The sequence below is a fragment of the Vulpes vulpes genome, chromosome 10 (genome assembly GCF_048418805.1).
Source record: "Vulpes vulpes isolate BD-2025 chromosome 10, VulVul3, whole genome shotgun sequence".
NCBI classification, from domain to species: Eukaryota; Metazoa; Chordata; class Mammalia; order Carnivora; family Canidae; genus Vulpes; species Vulpes vulpes.
Window position 1 is genome coordinate 76818875 of NC_132789.1, and position 24264 is coordinate 76843138.

Sequence of the window (24264 nt, forward strand, 5' to 3'; positions counted from 1 at the left end):
TTTATCTTAAGGAAATGATTTTCCTTCCCTGATCCCTAACACCTCTGCTAAAGATTTACAAAAGAAATAAATAAAAATATGGCAACTTTTTTTCCTAATTTATGGTCATTAAATAACTCTAAATTTATCATAGGTTTATTCCTGTATTTTTCACACTGTGAAAAAGGTTGGGGTTAACATAAACCATAATCCCTCTACTATATTTTAAGTAGTTTGAAAAATATACACATATCCCCCCAATTAAAAATATATTTATCTTTAAAAGAAAAACAGATAAAATAAGAGATTCCTCTCCCCACCTCTGGCAAAACCTGTAAATTAATGACATAGGTAAAAAAACAAAACAAAACAAAACAAACAAAAACATGTAACTGGGATCTTAATCAAAAGGTCAGGTCATTAATTGTGATTTCAAATCATTTGTTCTTTTTAAGCCTTACATTTTTTTTTTTTTACTTCTAAAATGAGAATAATACCTACCTCCCAGATTTGTTGTGAGAACTTACAAGAGATGTTTTTCAAAGTGCTTTATGAATTTTAAATCTCTATAAAAATAGTACTCAGTATAAATTTTTAAAATTCCAACAAACCATACAAGAATGCTCAGACTCATGTTAATCATCATTTCTACTGTTTATATACTTTTTTTTGAGAAGGCCAAGTAAACTGAAAAGGAGTAAGGAAAACATTCAGCTTCTGTAACACTAAATGATTACACCATAAATGAAAAATTCTATGGAGCAAATCGGTCAATCCTGAGAAACTGCCAGCTCTGAAGACATTAATGTCCCATCAATCCTGCTTTACTATGAGACTGCTTTGTTGAATACATTCCTACAAATCAAAAGTACTCTACGCTACGGATATAAGCTATATGTTTTAAGTGTTTAACTAGACTTTTCCTTTTAATCTAAGACTATGATATAGTTTTAGATTAACATTGTTTAACGTGATTTTTAAAATACTCTGAGGTAAAAAATTAACAATTTAATTTGTTCTTTGCTGTATCCTCAGCTCCCAAAACAGAGTTTGTATTTTTAAAATAATGTCAATGAAAATGGATATTACAGAAGAAGAAGAAGAAAGAGGAGGAGGAGGAGGAAGAGGAGGAGGAGGAGGAGGAGGAGGAAGGCCAGTATTGTTTTCAGTGAAATCTAAATCACTCCAACACTTAATATAAATGAAACATGTATTTTCGTCCAAGTATTCAGATACAGGATGGCTATATAAGTCATGCCAAACAAGCAAAGCACCATAAAGTGTCATAAGGTTGTTTAAAATCTTCAAGTATCTTAAAGAAAGAGTAGTCTGAGCTGTTTCATGTTATAGCTTAGATATATTTATGTTTAAGAATGTTAATTTTAAAATAGACCCCACTTAGTTTATTCTATCAGAAATATATTTTAAATCTTTAAAAATGTCTGTTTCTTACACACCCATAAACTTATTTCATAACACATGATTTTCTCCCTCGTGATGGTTTCAACCTTAACGATCCCTAGAAAATAGAATCAAAATTTACCAATTATTCTTATTATAGAAGATAGTATTTATGTCACATACACCTTTAATCAAAACTAGCTTTATAAATACAATATGTGCAAACGTCTACCTAATACTACAAGAATGGTATGAAAGTATTTTACATATATGAAAAGAAAATTCTCTGAAAACATTCCCCTCCTTAAACAGAGAAAAGATAAAGGTAAAGAAATAATATAAATAGTATCAATTAAAATTCTTATAGTTACAAATGCTGCCAAATTTAGGATAGTTAAATTACTCTTTACTTCTAACAGTAACTGTTTAAAGGAATGTACAAGTAATGCTTTTTAAATCAGCTGGCCATATACTGTAATGTTTTGCTTTTTTTACAGTTTGTGCTTTTTATTTTTACATTTGTATGATCCTTTCAGTTGAAAATCATACCTTTAACTTATACAGTTTATTCATCATTTTAAATGATTTCTTTTTTACATTTTCAAGTTTTAGAAGTTCAATAGGGTGATGATTTTTGAACTTTTGAACGTGCTCACTATATTTAGTGGGTTGATTGGACTTTAATAACTTGATTGGACTTTTCCACAGTAATTAAATAATTATAGATTTAAGTACATAATTCTAATAACATTTAAAATGTAAGCATCCTTTGAAATTACAATAGCCCTAAAAGCATTTGAATCTTCATAAATAATAGTAAATTATTAACAAATAGTGGTAAATAAAATCAGCAATCTGTGGGAACACAACAGATTTCCATTTTTCTTTTTAAAAGGTGCCTATAATGTGATATCAAAATTAGGAAAATGACATCTTTTTTTCCATTAGGCATGTAATTATTTTACAGTATGTGTTGACTTCCCTCTATTATACCAGTTTAAAGAGGGTTAAACCCCAAACACAAAACAACCAAAAGATTGTAATGCCGTACCTAATACTTTCTAAACTGGTTTTGGAACAGTCACCACTTCATCACATTCTATTTTATTTTATTATCTTTTTGTGAAAAGGAAAGTCTTCCACTAACTAGTAACATAACATTATAAATATAACCTCCCTACTCCAGAGCTGTAATTTGAATTTGACTGCCACTCCTGCTATTCAACTGTCATCTTCTTTATATGATGAAGAAGAGCATCTTTTTCCAAATGAGCCTCTGCAAGAGCCATTTTAGCTTTGGCCAATTCCTGTTTAAGAGATTCATTTTCTTCCATGAGCTGAAATGATAAATATGGAAAATAAGAGACTTTAGTCATTTTCAGAAAATACAGATTATCCATATACCATTTAAAGGTGTAACACTTTTGGGATAGTAAAACCACCCAAAGCTGGTGAGAGTGCACTTCAGCTGAAATTGCTTTGAGAAGCACTTTAAAATGTATACAATCCAGCAATTTAAAACAGGAATTCACTCCTAATTTCCAAATCTAATAGTGATTTTGCTTAATTCCAGTTTCTCTGGACCTCTCTGTGGTTTTACACATTGCTGACCTTGCTCCTCCTTCCTAAGCTTCTCTCTTTGCCTTTTATGCCTCAGCTCTTTCATGTTGATCTCTTTCCACCCACAGACTTTTCTCCTTTCCTTCTGCTGTTTAAAACAAACCCTTAAATTTTACCACGCTGTTAGATTCCATAATTGGTCATCTTATCACTTGAGTCATACATCTACTCCTACGGCTCTATCACATAACTTGATCCAGCACATACCTCTGTCTTGAGCTACGGATCTATATTCTGAATATGTCCTTAAACATTTTCATCTAGATGGCCAATAGGTCTCCCTCCCCACATTAAGACTCAGCTCAAGTACATTATCCTCTTGGAACTATTCCCTAACTTCTAACTATGAAGATTTAATGATAAAACTAAGAACTTTTCCCACACTAAAATACATTTATATAGATATATTAACATATATACATTTAATTTCAAAGAGTTCTCAGATTTCTTTTAGTCCCAGCTTAAGAATTCCTGCTTTATGGGCCAGGTTGGGTATTTGCCTGCATTTCTCCAATCTCCAGCACAGTACCTGACACAGTTACATTACAACCATCAGTTACACACCCCCAACCTTCCCACTAGACTTTGAATTTCTTAATAAGGGTAATATACTGTTAAATTTTATATTCTTAGCTCAAGGTTGACATCCAAAATATTCTGGTGAATAAATGAACTCACTCACTCTTTGGTTCTATCATAGAGAATTAAAATTCTGCTGGATGTTATAAGAATATAACATATAATATTGTTATTGAGAAAGCAACTCAAGTGTTAGCAAATATTAAGGAGGATTAGAAATGACAGTACATTCACATCCATGTTACTCTGCCATTAACAATAAATATGAAGCATATGTAGTAATATGGAAAAATATTTGTTGAACCATGTTAAGTAAAAAAAAAAATGGTATATAAACTAAAATAATTGTTTTTGAAAAATTCTGGAAAAGAACCTGAGAAGAAAAATTTTTTTAAATATATTGATAGCACTGCAGAAAGTTAGAATGCATTAAAATTGTTTAAAAATGTTTTTCCAATGTTCTTAAATATAGTACTTATGCAAAATTAAAAATAAGACCACAAAATGAATATATCCTCCAGGAATCTTTTTCAGATTCCAAGAACTAGTACTCTCCCACATTTACTCCTCTACCTTCCCACTAGACTACAACCTCTGTGAAGACTGTGAATGTTCCAATCTTGCTCAACAGTACTTCCATAGCATCTAACACAGTCCCTGGGTGTTAACAAGTACTCAATAAACATTATTTAAATAAGTAGATAAATGTTTTAACTTTTTAATATCTAATATATATATATTTTAATTGCCAAAACTGAATGCGAACAAATTAGTTTTCCCATTACCTGTTCTCTAGTAAAATCAAAGGAGCACTCAGGGAAGTTAACTGAATGAGAAGGCCAAGGAAACTCTGGACTCGTCTGTGTGGCTTGAGTAACACTGTGTTGTTTCTTCATATCATACTTTTCACTGGTAAGCAGCATTGAATCACTTGTGACTTTTTTTTTCAAATCATTTCCAGTGTTAAGCATCTGAGAATCTAATCAAACAAATAAAATGCTCAGATAGTATTGTAAAGTACATGATAAATATTAAGTTCTATTGTGAAAAACTAATTTTAAAAAATATATCTCTATTAGTATGTAGACAGTATTATTAAGTAGAAAAATATTAAAATCTATAAAACCAAAAGCTTGTTCACTAAAATGATTAACAAAATCAATAAAAGTTTAAGCTGACAAAAAAATGATATTACTAGAATCAGAAATTAAAAAGGTGACATTACTATCAATCTTACAGAAATAAAAATGATTAAAAGGAATAGCATGAACAATTGTATGCCAACAAATTATATAACTTAAAATGAAATAGAGTAATTCTCCAAAACACAAACTACCAAAATGGACTCAAGAAGAAATGCACAATGCAAATACACATATAGTAGGTAAAGAGGTTGAATCAAGAATCAAAAAAAACTAACCACAAAGAAAAGTCCAGGCCCCGATGGCTACAATGGTGAATTACATCAAATATTTAAATAATAATTAATTACAAATCTTTACACACTTTTCTAAAAATTGAGGAGGAGCATTTCTCAATTCCTTTTATGAAGTCAGACAGAGAAACCATAAGAAAACTAAAATCAACGTGCTTATAAATATGAACATAAAAATCCTCAATAAATTATTAGCAAACTGAACCCAGCAATATATATAAATAATTATATACCATGGCCAAGTGTGATTTATCCTAGAATGCAAGATTGATTTAATATTCAAAACTCAGTTAAAGTAATATGTCACATCAATACAATAAAATAAAAGCCATGTGATCATCTCAACAGATGCAGAAAAAAACATTTGACAAAATCAACCCTTTCCCATGATAAAAACACTCTGCTGACTAGGAATAGAAGGAAACTTCCTCAATTTGATAAAGGGCATCTACAAAAAAAAAAAACCATAGTTAATGCCATACTTAACGGTAAGAAAATGAATGTTTTCCCACTAAGATCAGGAATAAGACAAAAATATTTGTTCTCACCATTTTTACTCAACATTGTCCTAGAGGTTCTCTAGCCAATGCAATTAGTCAAACAAAGTAAAAGGAATCTAGATTAGAAAGGATGAAATAAAACTATCTCTATTCACAGATGACATGATCTTGTATATATATAAAAAAAAACACTAAAGAATCCACTAAAAATTCTTAGAACTAACAAATGATTTTAGCAAGGTTACAGGATACAAGGTCAATATGCAAAAATCAACTGTTATTCTAAACACTTATAATAAACAATCAAAATTGAAATTAAGAAAACAACTCTATTTAAAATGTCATCAAAAAATACTTAGAAATAAGTTTAGCAAAAAAAAACCCCATAAAGCTTATGCTCAGAAAACTACACCTTTTCAGTAGTCTCCTTGACATCACCCATAGCAATGTTTTTCTAGACAAAAGCAAAAAATAAACTATTGGGACTACATCAAAATAAAAGGTTTCTGTGCAGTACAGGACACAATCAAGAAAACGAAAAGGCAACCTATGGAATGGGAGAAGATTGATTTGAGAGAGAACATGAGTGGGAGGAACGAGGGGAGGAGGGGGAGAAGAGTCTCAAACAGACTCTGCACTAAGCTTGGAGCCAGACATAGGGCTGATCTCATAACACTGAGATCATGACCTGAGCTGAAACCAAGAGTTGGACACTTAGGTGATTGCACCACCCAGGCACTCCAGGAGAAGATATTTGAAAATGACACATTCGATAAAGGGTTAGTACCCAAAATATATAAAGAACTGATATAACTCAACACCCAAAACCTAAATAATCCAATTAAAAACTGGACAGAAGACATTAACAGACATTTCTCCAAAGAAGACATCCAGATGGCCAACAACATATGAAAAGATGTTCAACATCACTCATCATTATCTCATTGTAGTTTTCATCAGTTTCCCTAATATCACCTTATACCTGTCAGAATGGGTAAAATGTAACCTACAAGAAACACTAAGTGTTGAGAAGGAAGTGTAGAAAAAGAAAAACTTGTACACTGTTGGTGGGAATGCAAACTGGTGCACAGCCACTGTGGAAAACAGTATGAAGTGCCTCAAAAGGTTAAAAATAGAACTATCCTATGACCCAGTAATCACACCACTAGGTATTTACCCCACCCCCCCAAAATACAAAAACAGTAACTCAATGTTTCTTGAAGCATTATTTACAAGAGCCAAACAATGGAAGCAGCCTGAGTATTCACCGACAGATAAATGGATAAAGAAGATATGGTCTATATGCAGAATGGATTATCAGCCCATAAAGAAGAATGAAATCTTGCCATTTGCAACAACATGGATAGAGCTAGATGGTTTAATGCTAAGCAGAATGTCAGTCAGAGAAAGACAAATACCATATGATTTCACACTACTGTGGAATTTAAGATACAAAACAAATAAGCAAAGAAAAAAAGAGAAAGACAAGCCAAGACACACTCTTAACTACAGAGAACAAACAGATGGTTACCAGAGGTGAGGTGGGTGGGGAGATGGGTGAGATAGGTGATGGGGTTTAAAGAATACACTTCTCATGATGAAATAAATAAGTAAAAACCCAAAACTATAATGATAAACCACTTGATACCCACAAGATGCCTATAATTGAAAATCATATATTAATGAGCATTGGTAAACAAGCTGGAGCTCTCAAACACTGCTAGTGGTAAATATGTAAAATGGTGTAGCCACTCTGGAAAACAGTCTGGCAGTTTCTCAAATGATTAAAAATAGTTACCATATGTCCCAATAATTCTATTCTTAAGATAGTACCCAAGAGAAACAAAAACTTATACACATGTTTACAGCAGTATAATTTGTAACAGCCAAAAAGTAGAAACAATACAAATGTCCATCAAGCAATGATAAACAAAATGTAGTATGTCTCATATAATAAATATTATTTGGCCATATTTGTATGGAATATTGATATATGCAACACTAATAAACTTTGAAAATATCAAGTGAAAGAAATTAGTCACAAAAGACCATAATACTGCATGATTTCCCTTATATGAAATGTCGAGGATAGGCAGATCTACAGAGACAAAAGTAAGTTAGTGGTTGCCTAGGGCTGGAGAAAGAATGGGGGAGAGACTGCTCATAGGTATGGGGGTTCTTTAGGGTAAAGAAAATGTTCACTTTTTTAAAAACAGATTTTATTTATTTGAGAAAGAGAATGAGAGAGAGAGAGAGAGAGAGAGAGAGAGAGAGAGCATAAGCAGGGGAAAGGAGAGGGAGAAGTAGACTTCCCACTGAGCAGGGAGCCCGTAGGGCTGGATCCGGGGACCCTGAGGATCATGACTCGAGCCAAAGGCAGACACTTAACTAACTGAGACACCCCAAGGGTCACTGAAGAAAATATACTTTAATTGGGTGAATGGTACAGCATGTGAATTATATCTCAAAAATGCTTTTATTAAAAAACAACTATAAAAACAAGGCAGGGAATATCTTTACCCATCAACGTATTTTCTTACTTTTTGGATCATATATATATATATATATGCATATATATGATATATATATGATTTATTTATATATATATGACATATGATTTATTTATATATATATATAACGCTTTAAGTTGCAAGAGAACAGAAGTCCAACTCTAAATTTGCTTTTAAAAAAGAAAATGTACCTAAAAATAATGTAACATTGTGTGTCAACTATACTTCAATAATAATAATAAATTTTTTAATAAAAAGAAGTATATTTGACTCTAACTCTAACAGGGAGCTGAGTGATGGTGCTTCAATCATGGCTGGGTACTGGGATTCATAAGCTGTCCTCAGGACTGTCATTTTGGGAATCTGACTCTCTATTTCTCAAGTCCACTTTACTTTTCCTTTGTGTTGGACCAGTTACATCATGGCAAAGGTGGCTACTGGTAACGCCCCCAAAATAAGTTTTACAGTTTGTGGCCCTTTCTCTCTCAGTGTCCTTATCAAATCATGAAAAAGACTTAACACTTGGGTCACAGTCAATACATGTACACTCATCAATACACTCATCATGTCCCAAAGGCTGAAGACTTTGATTGGTCAAGCTGTGTCGTATTCCCACTTTTGTGATAGGGTCACAGGATTGTCAGGTCCACCAAATAACATGAAATGGGAGAACGGCAGTTTGCCAAATCAAATACTGAGTGGACTAAAGAACAGTATCTGTTCAACGTAATTTTTCCCCTTAAAAAGATTCCAAGAAGGGGATAGCTAAAGTCAAAGAAGAGAAACTTTTTTTAAAGCTTTTATTCATGCTGCCAAATTACCCTCCATGATGATTCTATCAATTTTATCCCTATTCTGTATATATAAAAATGGGATAGTTCTATCTACATGGTTAAGTGTCATCAAGTTGAGTTTTGGTGTGTTCTTGGCTTCATTTTACAGTGGTCTCAAATCAGAAACTACTTTTTTACAATATTGTCTTGTATCGATTGTGTTTTTAGTAGTGTACTAGAAAAAAACTGAAACTATGAAACCTTTTGTACTGGTTCAGACTAGCATAGCATTCAGCCTGGTACTGACTGTAAGAGAAACCTAAAACAGTAGAAACCATGGGAAAGCCAAGTTCTCCACTCTTTAAACCACAAAAAACTAGTAACACCTCTAGTATACTACATTATTAGTAATTTAAAACATACTTTCATTCTCAAACTGTAAAGGAATAATACTTCTTTTAAATGAAATTTGAGGGCAGCGTGGCTGGCTCAGCGGTCTAGCGCCGCCTTCAGACCAGGGTGTGATCCTGGAGACCTGGGATTGAGTCCCACGTCAGGCTCCCTGCATGGAGCCTACTTCTCCTTCACCTGTGTCTCTGCCTCTCTCTCTCTGTGTCTCTCATGAATAAATAAATAAAATCTTTATAAATAAATAAAAATGAAATTTGATGCAGAATGCTAATATAAACTAAAAATAAGAGCTGAGTTACATTGACTGTAGTTAGGATAACAGAGGACCCAGGATTTAATTCCATTTAATAGCATACATCCCCCTATTCACGGGATACTCACTGACTACATAATTCTGAGACTCATTTATTTCAATCATGGGGAGATGGAATGAGGAGAGAAATGGGAAGGAGAGGGAGAGAAGGGAAGAAGAAGACATACAAGGAGAGGGAAAGAAGGAATGAGGTGGAGGAGGAGGGGGAAGAGAGATGGAGAGAGGAGGAAGGATGGGAAGAGAGAAAGAAGCATGTATGGAATAAGTGGAGATAAAGAGAGGATGGAAAAGTAGGGAGGACAAGGAGGAAAAGAAAAGGAAGAGATGAAAAAGAAGGAAATGGGAAGGGGCAGGAGGAAGAAAGTAAAGATGAGAGGGATGGAAAGAGATGGGAAGAGAGAATCTGTAAATGATGGGGGTGACTGGAGTCTATTACAATACAAAGGCATATTTCCTTTTGCTTTAAAAGAACTTTTTTTTTCACGTTTTTAGGACAAATTTTGATGAACAAATCCATGCGACTCAGATGAAATGTGCATCTGAGCATTGTACAGTAACATTTTTTTTTTCCCTAGCACAGGCTCTTTCAACTTGAAGAAGTCACTTGACATGTCTAAACTTAAATTTCTTCATTTGCAAAATGGAGGTGATAAGAATACTTGCCTTAATTATCTCAAAGGTCTGGCAAGAATTAAATTAGTTAATATTTAATGTAAAAGAACTTTATACATTGGCAAGCATTACTCAGATATTAATCATTAATAGTTCCACAGTAGGTATTGATAAATACTTGACTTTAAATATAGACTCTATTGTTTATTCCAATAAAAGATTTCTATTCATTTTTCTTTGGTGATACAGACTCTTCAGAACTTGGGTTTTATGCCATTCACTAGGTTTCATAATCAAAAAATCTTCCCACATTACCATTTAGGAACCATTACAGCAACGATTCTAGGAGTGTGAATGACAGAGTTGCTTATCCCAGACTTCAAACAGACAGTGCCCCTTCCCCATATCATTCGGATACAGTCTACTCAGAGGTAGGCCTTCCCCACAATCCTTTTGGTTGAGAACCTTTGCCATAATAGCTATTGCTCCAGATGGGAGTATGCTAGGCCCACCTGTGTTGGGCTGGAAAAATGTGAGCCAGAACGGTACTATTTAAAGTAAATAACAATGCATGGCATGGTATATATACATATACCATACACACACATATATATACTCACCAACAAACATTTCCTTTTTCTCTTATTAGTACTCTTTTTTTTTTTTTAAGATTTTATTTATTTATTCATGAGAGGCACACACAGAGAGAGAGAGGCAGAGACACAGGCAGATGGAGAACCAGGCTCCATGCGGGGAGCCTGACATGGGACTCGATCCCGGGTCTCTAGGATCAGGCCCTGGGCTGAAGGCGGCGCTAAACTGCTGAGACACCCAGGCTGCCCTTAGTAGTCTTATTAATATTTACCTAATCAGCCATATTTCACTGGAGCAAGAAATAAACTGTAGTTAACTATTGTAATTTTCGGAAAAATGATTTGAAGTTTCTCTAGTTTAAAGTGATTATTTAAAAACTGTTAATTGCCATTTAAGAATGTCCCAAAAAAGTGTGAAGTAGTGTGATAAGCAGCAAAAAAGGTATGAAATTACTTATTCCTTTATGATGGACTTTATTTAATCACATCCAGAGCAACTGCAAATATAACTCAAAATAAACGAAAAGAGCAGGAAGAAATGAAATATGCTAGGTAAGCTGCCATTACATTATCACAGCAACAAATACCTACAACTAATTTTGAAATAGCTACCAATAAGATTATGTTCAATGCTTTTTCTTGTTAAATAAATCTGCTTCAAGGAGGGAAAAAAAACAATATATCTTGCCATTTCTTAAATGGCTGTTTGAGAAAGGCCATTCAAATCATCCCCCAAAACCTTGGTAAATTCTAAGCAGCACATAAAATTGTTAATAGTGGTTTATCATGTCTGATGTATTAGTTTGAGTTATATTCATAATACATTATCCTACCAGCTATATGAGTGGTATACTATGCTATATGTTACATTACATACTTCATACACTAAAGACTCTAGCGCAATTAATTTCCACATCACAAGAAAAATAACATCAATCATCAAACATTAACAATCTGCTTCATGACACTGCTTTTGGGAAACACATTAAAATAAAATATGAGACAGTATATAAAACAAAGCATACCTATGGCTTAAAATATGCTCTTTCCAATGCCAGTGGAAAACAACGTTAAAATAAATTATCTTGGATTTTGTACAGTGTTAATATCCTAAATAACACAACATACTTTTCCATCATCCCAGTAAGTTTCTGAAAAGTCTATCAACAATTTACATGTATGAGAGCTGTTGTTTAAATTAAAATACTGAGTTTTGATATTTTGATGCCTGAGTTCTAATACTTAGAGTTTAGATATTTTTAAAAATCTAGAATATGCCTTTTCTTCTAACATGTCATCACTACCTAAACTGCTTTGCTGAAAAGACCAAGTAAGTGTCATTTTAAAGATGTAAGCAAAAAATATTCTTAAAATGTAATACATTTAATAAAGATTGGCTTCTAGTTTTCAAATGGGAGAGACGACATATGAAATAATAAAAAGATATTATCTTGCCTTTATTAGAGTGGACTCATTTAGATGTGATTTTTTTTGAAGTTCACACAACTTTAAAGACAAATGCAAACAGAATTTCCATACTGAAATGATCTTCATGCAAATGCATACCTTTGCCTGATCAGTGATTTGCTTTTGCCTTTAGCTGCTGTATTAAAATACAGTTCACAATTGGTAAAATATGTACCTAACTGTAAGATTAAGAAATGTAGGGGCAGTGAAACTACTCCGTATGTTACCATAATGATGGATATATGTCATTATATGTTTGTCTAAAGTTACAGAATGTATAACACCAAGAATAACTCTAACATGGACTTTGAGTGATAATGATGTGTCAGTGTAAATTCATCAATTTTAACAAAAGTATCACTCAGGTAGAAGGTGTTTATAATGGGAGAGGCTATGTACCTGTGGGGGCAGCAGGTATATGGGAAATCTCTGTACCTTCTGCCTCAGTTTTGCTACAAACCTAAAAATGCTCTAAAAAACACCTCTCTGTCCCATTCTCTACTTTTAGTTTTAAATTTAATGTTAGCTAATATTCATTTACTTTTTCTTAACCTTTGTCTGGTATATATCTTTTTCCATCACCTATTTTCAGTGTTTGTCATTTTATTTTGAAGGACTATCTTCTTGCCACACATGCTTGGATATTTTTCCCCCAACACTATCTTAGTACCTCTGTCTTTTAACAAGTGAATTTAAAAAAAAAATTTTTTTTTATTTTAACAAGTGAATTTAAGTCATTCATATTTACTATAATGGCTTCAGTGCTGTATTCTAATGTTTTCTATTTACGATGCTTCCTTTTTATTCCATTTTTAATTTTCTACCTTTTATTAGATTATTTTTTAAGATTTTATTTATTTATTTGAGAGAGACAGAGCAAATGAGAGAGAACATAAGCAGGGGAAGGGGCAGAGGGAGAAACAGACTTCCCACTGAACAAGGGAGCCCGACATGAGAACTTAACCCCAGGAGTGTGGGATCATGACCTGAACCAAAGGCAGACACTCAACCGACTGACCCACCCAGATGCCCTGTGGCTTTTGTTCAGTTAGTTGGATATTTTCATCAAGGTTTCTCCCCAGTCCTAATGGTTTAAAGATTATTCATTATCTTTGGTCATCGAAGGTTATATATACAGTATTAGCATACATTATTTAAACACACATTGTTCTATCGAAATCTAGTGTAATTTCCTCCATCAAAAGGACAAAAACTTAAAAAAATTTTAAGACTTTTCTCTTTATCCTAATATTCATAAGTATTTTCTCTTTATCCTAATATTCATAAGTATTATGAAATGTCACCAATATGTCTAGGTAAGAGTTTTCACTCACTTCGCTCTGCATTTAAGTTGGCTTTACCAATCTGAAGACTTGTTTCTTCCTTCAAATTTGAGACATTTCATTACTTCTTTATGTTTTCTATTTCTTTTTATCTTGTTCTCTTTCTAGAACTCTTTAGACACATGCTAGAATTTCTGGCTCTGTCCTTCTTGTGTGTCTATGTATGTGCCCTCCTGAATACCATGGGTCAAAAAAAGATATGTTACTACTAGATGCCCTCTTATTCTATCAGTACACCTCAGAATCTTTAAAGATTCCTTTCCCCTAGACTTCTTTCCCTGTTCCCATGGCCCAAGATATCCCCTGCACACTGAACTGTGTTTTGCTAGACCTACACTTTGCCACTCTATTTTCCTTTCATTCTTTCCCTATTGTTTGTCTTTCTTAATGGTTATCTTAATGTTTTTACTGTACTTTTAAAACTTGTTTTTACTTTCTCCCCTCTATTAGAATACACTTTGTTCAGTCTTCTATATCAGTGCTATCCAAATAGTAGCCATTTAGCAACATGTGGTCATTAAGATTTAAACTGATTAAATACTAAGTAAAATTCAAATCCAGTTCCTTAGTTCCACTGGCCACATTTCAAGTGCTCAATAGCCAACTCATTATAGATTACAGAACATTTCCATGAGCATGGAATTATACTGGACATTGTTGTTCTAGACAGCCTATTCAATCTTTAGCTGTGTCCATTGTTTTTAAGCTGTCTTTATCCACCCAGTCATTAAACAAGTATGTTTTTTGAAGATCTACTAGGTAAGACAGTAAGGATTTTAGGAGTTCGGTATAGCTATGTACCAAATGAATTCTTGCTCTCATGTAACATATTCTACCCAACAAATAGAGAATATAGTATATAAAAAGATCCTAAGCATTCACTGAGAACAATCAACCAGGGTTAGGGCGGGGAAAGGAGCTGTTGAGGATAGAAGGATGGGTGGACGAAAATCTCTATAAGGGAAGACTGGACCAGAGACTCGCAAAATGTAATGAAGAACGGGCGCCTGGATGGCTCAGACAGTTAAGTATCTGCCTTCAACTCAGATCCTGGGATCTAGCCCCATGTTGGGTTCCTTGCCTAAGCGGGAAGCCTGCTTCTCTCTCCCTCTGCCTGTTTCCCCTGCTTATGCTGTCAAATAAAGAAAATCTTAAAAAAAAAAAAAAAAAGTAATTACGTGAGGCATAGAGATATCTGAGGGAAGAGAATTCCAGGCAAAAGTAGCAGCAAGTAAAAATACCGAGGCAGGAGCATGTCTCAGACAGGAGGCCAGGGTGACAGGAATAAATGGTGCAAAGAGGGAGAATAGCAAGAGGTAAGGACAGAGAAAAGCAAAGAACAAGATCATATGGGACTTTGTCAGCCACTAGAGGGAACTTGGTAATTTTAATTGGTTTGAGAAAGAAAGCCAGTGGAGAGTCTAGCTGAGAAGTTATCTGATATAAATTATATTTTGAAAATGGCACTCTGGTTGCTGGGTTTACAATAGTGTAGGGAAACAAAGGCAGAAGACACACAACTTACTATTATTTTTTATTTCAAAGACAAGATTTAAGTCTCAAAGATTTCCCGTAAGAGCTTGTTCTTAAATTTATGAATTCAAAATCCTATCATGTATAAGTCTCCACTTTTCTTTAGCATCAACTGTATTATTCATTTATTTATTTTTGTCTTTTACTGATTTTTGAAGTAGGCATTTTGTCATTTATTCCACCTATTCAAGCAACATCAGAATCTCTTTCTGTATTTGAAGAATTTAATGAGTTTTTTGGGAGTAAAATTTGTTTCCTTCAATAAATGTTAGAAAATACTACTGAAATTTCCAGATTCCTTTCCATGCATGTGACCCAGATATTACCATTAAAACTGTACTCACCCTAGATTTCCTTGAGATACTAAAGAAGGAAAGGAAGAGAACTTTCTCTTTATGGGGGCAGCAATGACAGCAAAAGCAAGGTCAAGTTCCTGAGTATAAAAGCTCAAATTCTGCTGACTGCAGCAGCTGCAATAAAGCTGAATTCATGCAACAATAGTAACAATAATGCAAAATGTAAAATCAAGTGTCCAGTGTCAGGTAGCAGTGTTTCCTACCACACCATATTACACTGTGCTGTGGTTTGGGGCCATGGAGGTAAACCTTGGGCCTGGTTCCCCAGGTCTCTCATGATTCTAAAATATATTTAAGAGCTTTGTTAAAAAATAATTCATGTGACCCATTTATCCATTTAGAATGTGTGATCCATAGGTTTTTAGTATGCTTACCAATGGTACCACTGTCACCATGATCACTTTTAGAATATTTTCATCACCTTTAAAATCCACTGTACCTATTAGTAGTCTGTCCCCAATGCTTTCCAATCCCACCCACCAGCCCTAGGCAGCCACTAATTTACTTCATGTCTTTACAGATTTGCCTCTTCTGGGCATTTCAGGTAAATGGAATCATATAGTATGTAGTCTTTCATGATCGGCTTCTTTCATTTAGCAAATAGGTTTTCAAAGCTTCTATGTTGTAACATGTATTAGTGCCTCATTTTCTTTATTGCTGAATAATAATTAATTGCATGCATATATCACATTTTCCTTGTCCATTCATAGCATGATATTTGGGTTGTTTCCACTTCTGAGCAATTATGAATACTGTTCTTGTGAACATCAACATTCATGTGCAAGTTTTTGAGTGGACCTCTGTTTTTACTTCTCTTGAGTGGAATTGCTGGGTCATAAGTAAGGGTTTAACTTTCTGAGTTACTGCCAAATTATTTCCCTAGCACCCACATCATTTTACAAGCCCAGCAACGTAGGAGGGTTCCACTTTCTGCACATCCTCCCACTACTCGTTATCATCTGTCTTTTTGATTAGTCATCTTAGTGGGTTTGAAGGTGTTATCTCATTGTGGCTTTGATTTACATTTTTATAATGGCTAATGATGTCAAGCATCTTTTCATGTGCTTATTGGCCAGCCATTTTTATATCTTCATCAGAGAAATATCTGTTCATCTTTGCCTATTTTAAAATTGGGTTATCTTTTTCAGTTTTTGTTTGTTTGTTTTCAAGGAACATTTTATAACAATGAGATAACATATACTTATCTAACATGGTACTTTTTTTTTTATCACTGAAGCTAAAGCAAACATTCTGTTTATTGGGTAAAAAGGTCTGCTTAATGTGTGTACACTGCAGTGCAATATAAAAAATACTAATTAATTATAATTTCAGAACTTCAGAATTTAAGTGTCCGTGTTCTTTTTCTTTCATATGGGAAAAGAAAATGCTTTTTAAAATCACTTGAAGTGTGGACAAAAATTCCACAGCTATATTCTTAGGATCACTATGTAGGGCCTTCATGATTCAGATGACAACAAGGGAAGCCTCAATTCAACCTTTTAGAAAAGATATTCCAGTTTGCGTAATCTCACCAACCAGGAGAACATTGGTGGCAATCACAGTGCGGGAGTGAAGAAGCTGTCTCTTTGTGCTGTAGTTATCCCATGGGCTTACTGTGGTTGCTACCATTGGCTCACCTGTGTTCAAGTCCACACCTACGGGTTGACCTGATTCTGAATGTTCTGCTTGAACTTTAGTGTTTCCTGAAGGTCAAAACCATAATTCTGAGCAAGAGCCTTGGGCTGAGCAATGCATCAGCAAATGCTTGAACTCCCAAGATGGACCTTGCCCTTTATCCTGGGCTACTATTTAATCGAGGCTTCTGCCACTGCCACTTCCACCACTCCACCACCTGGAACTACACAGCCCTCATCACTAGCATGTTAAAGCCGTCAAGCCATCTCTTATTGTATCTTTGATTTGAGTGAGTGTGTGCTTATCTGATCCTTTAACCAACAGTGTGACAAAGTGAGGATTGTTACAGTTCTCTTCTCCCAATGTGTACTCATAGACAAGATCTACAAAAGAATTGAGAGCTACCCCTCCACAAGCAAGATTCAGCTTTTCCATATTTCTTTTAGCTCTACACAGAGCTACTATGCCTTCTTTTTTTGCAAATGCTTCCAAAGAAAAAAGTCAATTCCCTTTTGATTAATAACAATGAATTCTTTATCTGAATCACAGATGTCCTTTTTTATACTTCTATTATTTTTTAACTCAATGAATTTTCTTTCATCTTTCATGCTTCTCTCTTCTGCATGCTTATATAAAAAAAGCCAGAATTCATGTTTTGTTTTTCATATTATAATGACACACTGCATTTGAGCATGTATGCATTTTCGATTCTTTTTTTTTTTTTTTTCATATCAAGACACCATGCTCCATGGTCCAAAATAAGACCTCTAAGTCTGTATTAGTTTCAGATTTATGTTTCACCTCCATGATCTCAAACATGAAGAGCTCAGTAGGTTCATCTTGTTTTTAAAAGGCCAAAATGGAGTCCACTACAGCCTCTGTTAAGACAGCAGCACATTCAGCATGCACTTTAGTATGTGAAGATGTCCTGGCCAGATCTCTAAGTGTTTCCTACCCATTTCTTTGCTTACTCTGACTTTTCCAAAACCTGAAGTGCCTTTTCCTTTGTAGCTTCATATCCTTCTGTTATTATTCTGGGATGAAGATTTTCAGAAATGTAGAGATTCGCCTGTTTTAGTAACTCTCCAATGATTAGAACATTGGAACTGGTATCATCACCAGTTGATGTCACCATCATACTTTGGCTACTGAGGAGGCTGCTGGGTGTTGAATTTGCATTTCATGAAGCAGTACCCTGGCATCTTTAGTAAGCTTAATGTCTCCAGCACCAGAAACAAGCATCTTCATGGTACCCTTAGGCCCCAAGTTGGTCTGCAGCATGTCCTGCAGCCCCTGGGCCGTGCTGATGTTGACTGCCAGGGCCACCTGGGCTTACGCCACCTCAGCCATGGGGTTCTGGGTCTTCATGGCGCCACAGCTAATCAGTACGAAAGGAGGAGGAGACCCAGCATGACATTGCCCAAGGCCGGCTCCTTATCTTTTTCAGTTTTTGAGTTTTTTATATAGTGTGGGTACCAATCCCTTACCAGATATATGACTTTTAAATGTTCTTCCATCCTGTGGGCTGTCCTTTCACTTTCCTGACAGTATCATTTGAGGCATAAAAGTTTTAAATTCTGATGAAGTCCAATTCATCTACATTTTTCTTTTGTCATTTATGCTTTTGGTGTGGTACCTGAGAAGGCTTCCTAACCCAGGGTCATTAAGATTTATTTCTATGTTTTCTTTTAAGAGTTTTATATAGCTATACCTCTTACTTTAAGATCTCTGATCTACAAAGAATACATTTTTGTGGATAATGTAAGGAAAAGGTCTAGCTTCATTCATGTGGATATCATGTAGTTTCAGCACCATTTGTGGAATAGGCTATTCTTTTCACATTGAATTGTCTTGGCACCATTGTCAAAAATCAGTTAATCATAAATGTAAGAGTTTATTTCTTGTCTCTTTATTCTATTCCAGTAACCTTTATAAAACTCCTTTTCTACTCAATTAGCTAGAGGATATCTCTCATTTACAACTATGACTATTGCCTGTTTACAATCAAATGTTTGAGAATTCTTGGATGTATGCTTAACCCATTTTCTTTAAGATTATGGATGTTGTTTCGATGTGTGACATCCAGTGATGGGGTGGGGGAAGGGAGAGGTAGTGCTGCTGAGGTGAGAGTTACCAAAAGTGTATCAACTGGGTATAACATAATCATTCCCTTCCTAGGACCTGGCAGCTGTAGAATCTACCCTCCATGGATTCTAGTTATATGCAAACCTAACTGAAGTTTGCTATTTGGTAGAAGCATAGAAAGGGTCTCAAAAAGAAGTGCCTAGATTGTTCACCCTATTGGTTCAGGGATCTATTCTAATTTCAACATTCTGTTGGGAAGATTTCTCTTGTTTTTGAAGAGAATATTCTGTACTTTCTTGGCCTTCTCACTTATTCACAGTGTATCATCTACCTGACTGACGAGCTCAGAAAAAATGTGTGATTCAGTCTTTCCTCACTTTGGTATGAGCATTGTCTACAAAAAGGATGCATTGTATTCTGCTTTCTTTATAAGACAGACCTGCAGTTTTGGGACCTAATGTGTTTGGGGGAAAGAGACATACAGCAAACCTATCTTCTTACACCTAAGCTATGTGCCCCATGTGAACTTATATCAGAAAGGAAGCTGACATTTTTATCTTTGTTAGGCCAGTTTCTTTGTTTGCTCTAGTTGATCCCAAACTCTAGAAGGGTAGACTTGTTGATTAGGAGATTCCCATGAACTGCTCCTACCTTAGCAACAGTTCTCTGAAATGGGTTTAGGGCTACAGATTTTTCAGGTTTTGCCTTTTCTGGTTTGCTCTCAGTGCTCTTTTAAGGATTTCTGACCCCACTGATGGTACTTCTTTTTCTTTTGTAGTACTGTTACGATTTTATTCTTCATTTAATACTTGTCATTTCATGAGGTTGATAGATGAAATAGATGCATAGATAAGTCCCTCATATTTCACTCTCCAGTAGCTACTAACAAAGTGAGACTAGAATACTTAAGTCTACCAAGCTCTTTCCTCTATTCCATACCACTTTGTAAGATATAGTCCTGATACTAGAGACCTTAAAAATCTTGTTAGACTGGAGATACTAATTATTAAATCAAGATATTAGAGCAGAACTAAATATATAGCAATATACTATAAGTAACTAATGCATGGAGAATAACTACCGAAGAATTGTAAGAAGTCACATCAGGTATTAAGAACATATCTGAAAAGGAGAAGCTTGAGATAACCTAGAAAGGAAACATACAATTCTAAAGAGAAATAACAAGGCAAGTAAAAATGTGGAGAGGGAAAACTGCATGAAAAATTCCACTACAGGGAGTATACTGAAGTTGGTTGACTATATATAAAAGAACACTGGGAGACAAAACTAAGAAAGAGATCAAGTAGAGGGATCCCTGGGTGGCTCATCAGTTGAGCGTCTTCCTTAGGCTCAGGTTGTGATCCTGGGGTCCTGGGATCGAGTCCCATAGCGGGCTCACCGCAGGGAGCCTGCTTCTCCTTCTCCTGTGTCTTGCCTCTTTCTGCGTCTCTCATGAATAAATAAATTTTAAAAAAATCTTAAAAAAAAAAAAAAAAGAGATCAAGTAGAGACCCAAGTAAGCTCAAGAGCCATGTAAGACCATAAAAGCCTCTGTCACTTTCATTCAAAACACATCTGTACAACAGGTATTAAATGAACTGTGGATAAGTTATTTCTGAAGTAAAAGGATCATAGATAATATTTTATTCCAAGGTACTAAAAGTGTCCCTCAATCATCTACTAACATATGTATATATCTATAAACAGTAAGTATGAGTAAGCAATCATCATATAAATAATTTAATTTTAAATTTCAGCAGGTATTCAATTAAATGTTTTTGATATATACCTCTGATATGAAAAGAGCCATCATCATTTCTCTCCACCACAAGATGGTCAATATGAACAGTTATAGGAGCTGGTTCCAGGGATATTGTACTGCTACGAGGACTGTCATCCTACAGAAAAGAGAAATGGCATCAGAATATTGTTATTAAAGTAAATGATAAAGTTAATCATTTTCTTAACAACATTACTTCAGTGGATATTTTTAGTGAGTTGGAAACTTATCTTCAGAAGCTTCAGATGATACGGTGAAAAAACTGCCCATTCTACTTTTATATTTTCTAATTTCTAAGGATCTCTTCATCATTCCCCCACAAAGAACACAGATTCATTTCAATAACTGCTAAACGAGTGTATATCATAGAGGAGACACATTCTTAGACATGAATCAAAGTCCAGGTAGGCAAAGTGAACATTTATAACATGAAAATATAAAAATACTTATTAACATACTTTTAAATTAATTTTTGTGTTAGAAACTTGTATCTTCATTGGCATCACTGTTGCAACAGTTTCATCTTCCAAAAAATGCTGAATATTAGTAAGAGAAGATGTAAAAAACTCAGTGCTAAAGTTTTCTATATGGCATTGCAGAAATCCATTCTTTTCTGCAAGCAAAGAGTGTATTACAGCACCAGGCCCACTCTCGAATCTCAGGGTAATCTCAGGAGAGGATTTGGAATGAACTATAGATTTATGATCTGAACCTATGGAAAAAGAACACATAAAAATTAGAACTTGTAGCACTACTCAGAAGTGTCACTCCCAACTATTTGTCATTAAGACATTATTGTCACTTAGTACAATGTTAAAGCAATAATGTCTTAAAGTTTTAATATTCACCTTTCATTTATTTTTTTTTTTTTAATTTATTTATGATAGTCACAGAGAGAGAGAGAGAGGCAAAGACACAGGCAGAGGGAGAAGCAGGCTCCGTGCACCGGGAGCCCGACGTGGGATTCGATCCCGGGTCTCCAGGATCGCGCCCTGGGCCAAAGGCAGGCACCAAACCGCTGCGCCACCCAGGGATCCCTCACCTTTCATTTAAATCACACTTACACATATACAATATACCATACACAACCCAAACTTGAAAAAAATCATAGAATTTAAAATGCTTCTTAAGCTATTTCTCAGGAAGTAACAAAAGCCTTAAGTTTTGCATTTTCCTCATTAATACTGGGTCCTTAAATAATTAGAAAAGTAAATACACAAGACAGAAAAGGATAGAAAAGGTAAGGATGGGTATAGTAAGATTAATAACTCTAAACACATTATTTACTTTTCTGTATCACAGGTGAACAAAAATGAACTTCGTAGCAGCAAAGAGATAAATATGATCAGTTTCACAATTCACAGAACCCAATGAGTTAAGAAAGAAACTGAATTTTCTGGAAAAGTGAAACTTTACTGAAGTCTTGAATTTATTAGTCTTGGTCTTCAGAAGAAGACCCTTCTAATTAAATTCGTGATGGAGAGATGTTTGTTTTTCCTCAGCATGGACGTGAATACTTGAGTCTTAAAAATGTCAAACGTATAAATATTTCTGAAGGGAAGGGGATATAAGAAATAAAACATACTTATATTTATGCACCAAGGATAGATCTCCATACACAACTCAAAATGAAGAGTTGTTTTTACAACTTTATTTCAGGTACGATGTTAGTACTATAGATTAACATTCAACATAAATAAATAATATAGATATAAGACAAGTCCACATAAAATTCTAAAGAATTCTTTGAACAATAAAGAACTCAGACTTTTTTTTTAAATAAAAGGTAAAATAGCCACAAATTGATGATGGTTAGTGCTCTTTTCTATATCAAGACAAACAACAATTAGTCTAATAATAAAAGTAATTAGAAACAACTTGATAAATGTGATTTTGTTTGGTCTTTTATCTATTTATCTACATATCTATACAGAGAGAGAGAGAGAGAGAGAGAGAGAGAGATACCTACTCACTAAGGAGCTGAGAGCCAGAAATAATTTCAAACAAAGAGTATTTGGAGCGGAGACCAAAGAAAATCTTCATTAGTCAAAACTAATTCCTCTCTTCTACCTTTCATGTTATGAAAATATTACATAAAAGTCTTCCTATTAAAGGACTCCAAATCCACACAATGTAGAAAAACAAAAACAAACAAAAGCAAAAACAACTTTGCAATTTTGATTGGTCATGTCAAAGTGACAGCAGTTACAAACCACAGATCAACCTTTGTTCATATGGCTTATTGTTTGAGATGTTCAAGCTAAACTATTTTTTCTCCCTTTCCTTTTATCCCATTTCCCCTTGCTCCTTTCTTTTCCTTTTGCTTTCTTCCTTCTTGATTTTTGTTTATTTTTAGACAACCAATAGAGACAGTTGAGAAAAAGAAGGCATTAGTACTGACTATACAACCCATACACATACTAGACATTTCAAAATGATTTCTTTAGTAAAGAGGAACATGAAACAAAGTAATAGGACATGGTACTAAGTGACCCATAAAAATAAGTAAAAACAACTGAGCATCTTGAGAGTGTACAATTTGAAAAGTGTTTGGATTGGGAATAGAACAGGGTCTAGGTTTTGAAATTTCTTTTGTTCACTATGAAACCTTTAGCTTCCTCTATTTTGCATGCTATTGGGATTTATACTTCTAACAGAAAATTCCTGAAAATTTTTTAACAGATTTTTTAACAGATACATTGTAAACTGCAAAGTCTATACATACAAAAAAGCCAGGAGGGTTGCCCTGGGTGGCTCAGCGGTTTAGTGCTGCCTTGCTGCCTTCGGCCAAGTGTGTGTGTGTGTGTGTGATCCTGGAGACCTGGGATCGAGTCCTGCATCGGGCTCCCTGCATGGAGCCTACTTCTCCCTCTGCCTGTGTCTCTGCCTCTCTCTCTCTCTGTCTCTCATGAATAAATAAATAAAATCTTTAACAAAAAAAAAAAAAAAAAAAAGCCAGGAGACAATTTTTTCTACAATGTTGGTTTAAAAACAAATGGCATTTACCTGCAATTCCCAGGATGTGAAGTGATAGCATATTTATTTGATATCATGCAGGACTATGTATTTCAAAATGTTATGTATCAGATTTAGCATTCTATATATATAGCAAAGAAAAATATTACAGCTCAGTGACTTTTTAAAGACTTTAAAAATGAACACTGTCATTTTAAAAGCTTAGAACTATTCTAATAAATTACTTTCTTCAAATGACTGAAAACCATGAGTGATAACCTCATATAAACTTTGAAAAAGAGATGGTTTTATATGGTTTCCTCTTCATACACTGCATGTTTTGTTGTTCATATCCCTCTACGTCCAAGTGAATGTGTTGATCTC

General features: G+C 34.5%; 1 protein-coding gene and 1 pseudogene across 2 annotated transcripts in view; both read right to left on the bottom strand.

Annotated features, from left to right (window-relative positions):
- Window positions 1-614: 614 nt before the first annotated feature.
- Window positions 615-24264, bottom strand: part of BLTP3B (bridge-like lipid transfer protein family member 3B) — a 96216-nt gene continuing 72566 nt past the window's right edge. For both annotated transcript variants that reach the window (XM_026013112.2, XM_026013113.2), the window contains 4 exons: window positions 21384-21637; window positions 20935-21043; window positions 4365-4558; window positions 615-2717 (listed from right to left, as the gene is read on the bottom strand). In XM_026013112.2, the coding sequence (XP_025868897.2) occupies window positions 2598-2717; window positions 4365-4558; window positions 20935-21043; window positions 21384-21637 (677 nt within the window). In that variant the 3' untranslated portion in view covers window positions 615-2597. The remainder of the gene's footprint in view (window positions 2718-4364; window positions 4559-20934; window positions 21044-21383; window positions 21638-24264) is intronic.
- On the bottom strand, window positions 16854-18428 carry LOC112930697 (T-complex protein 1 subunit zeta pseudogene; annotated as a pseudogene).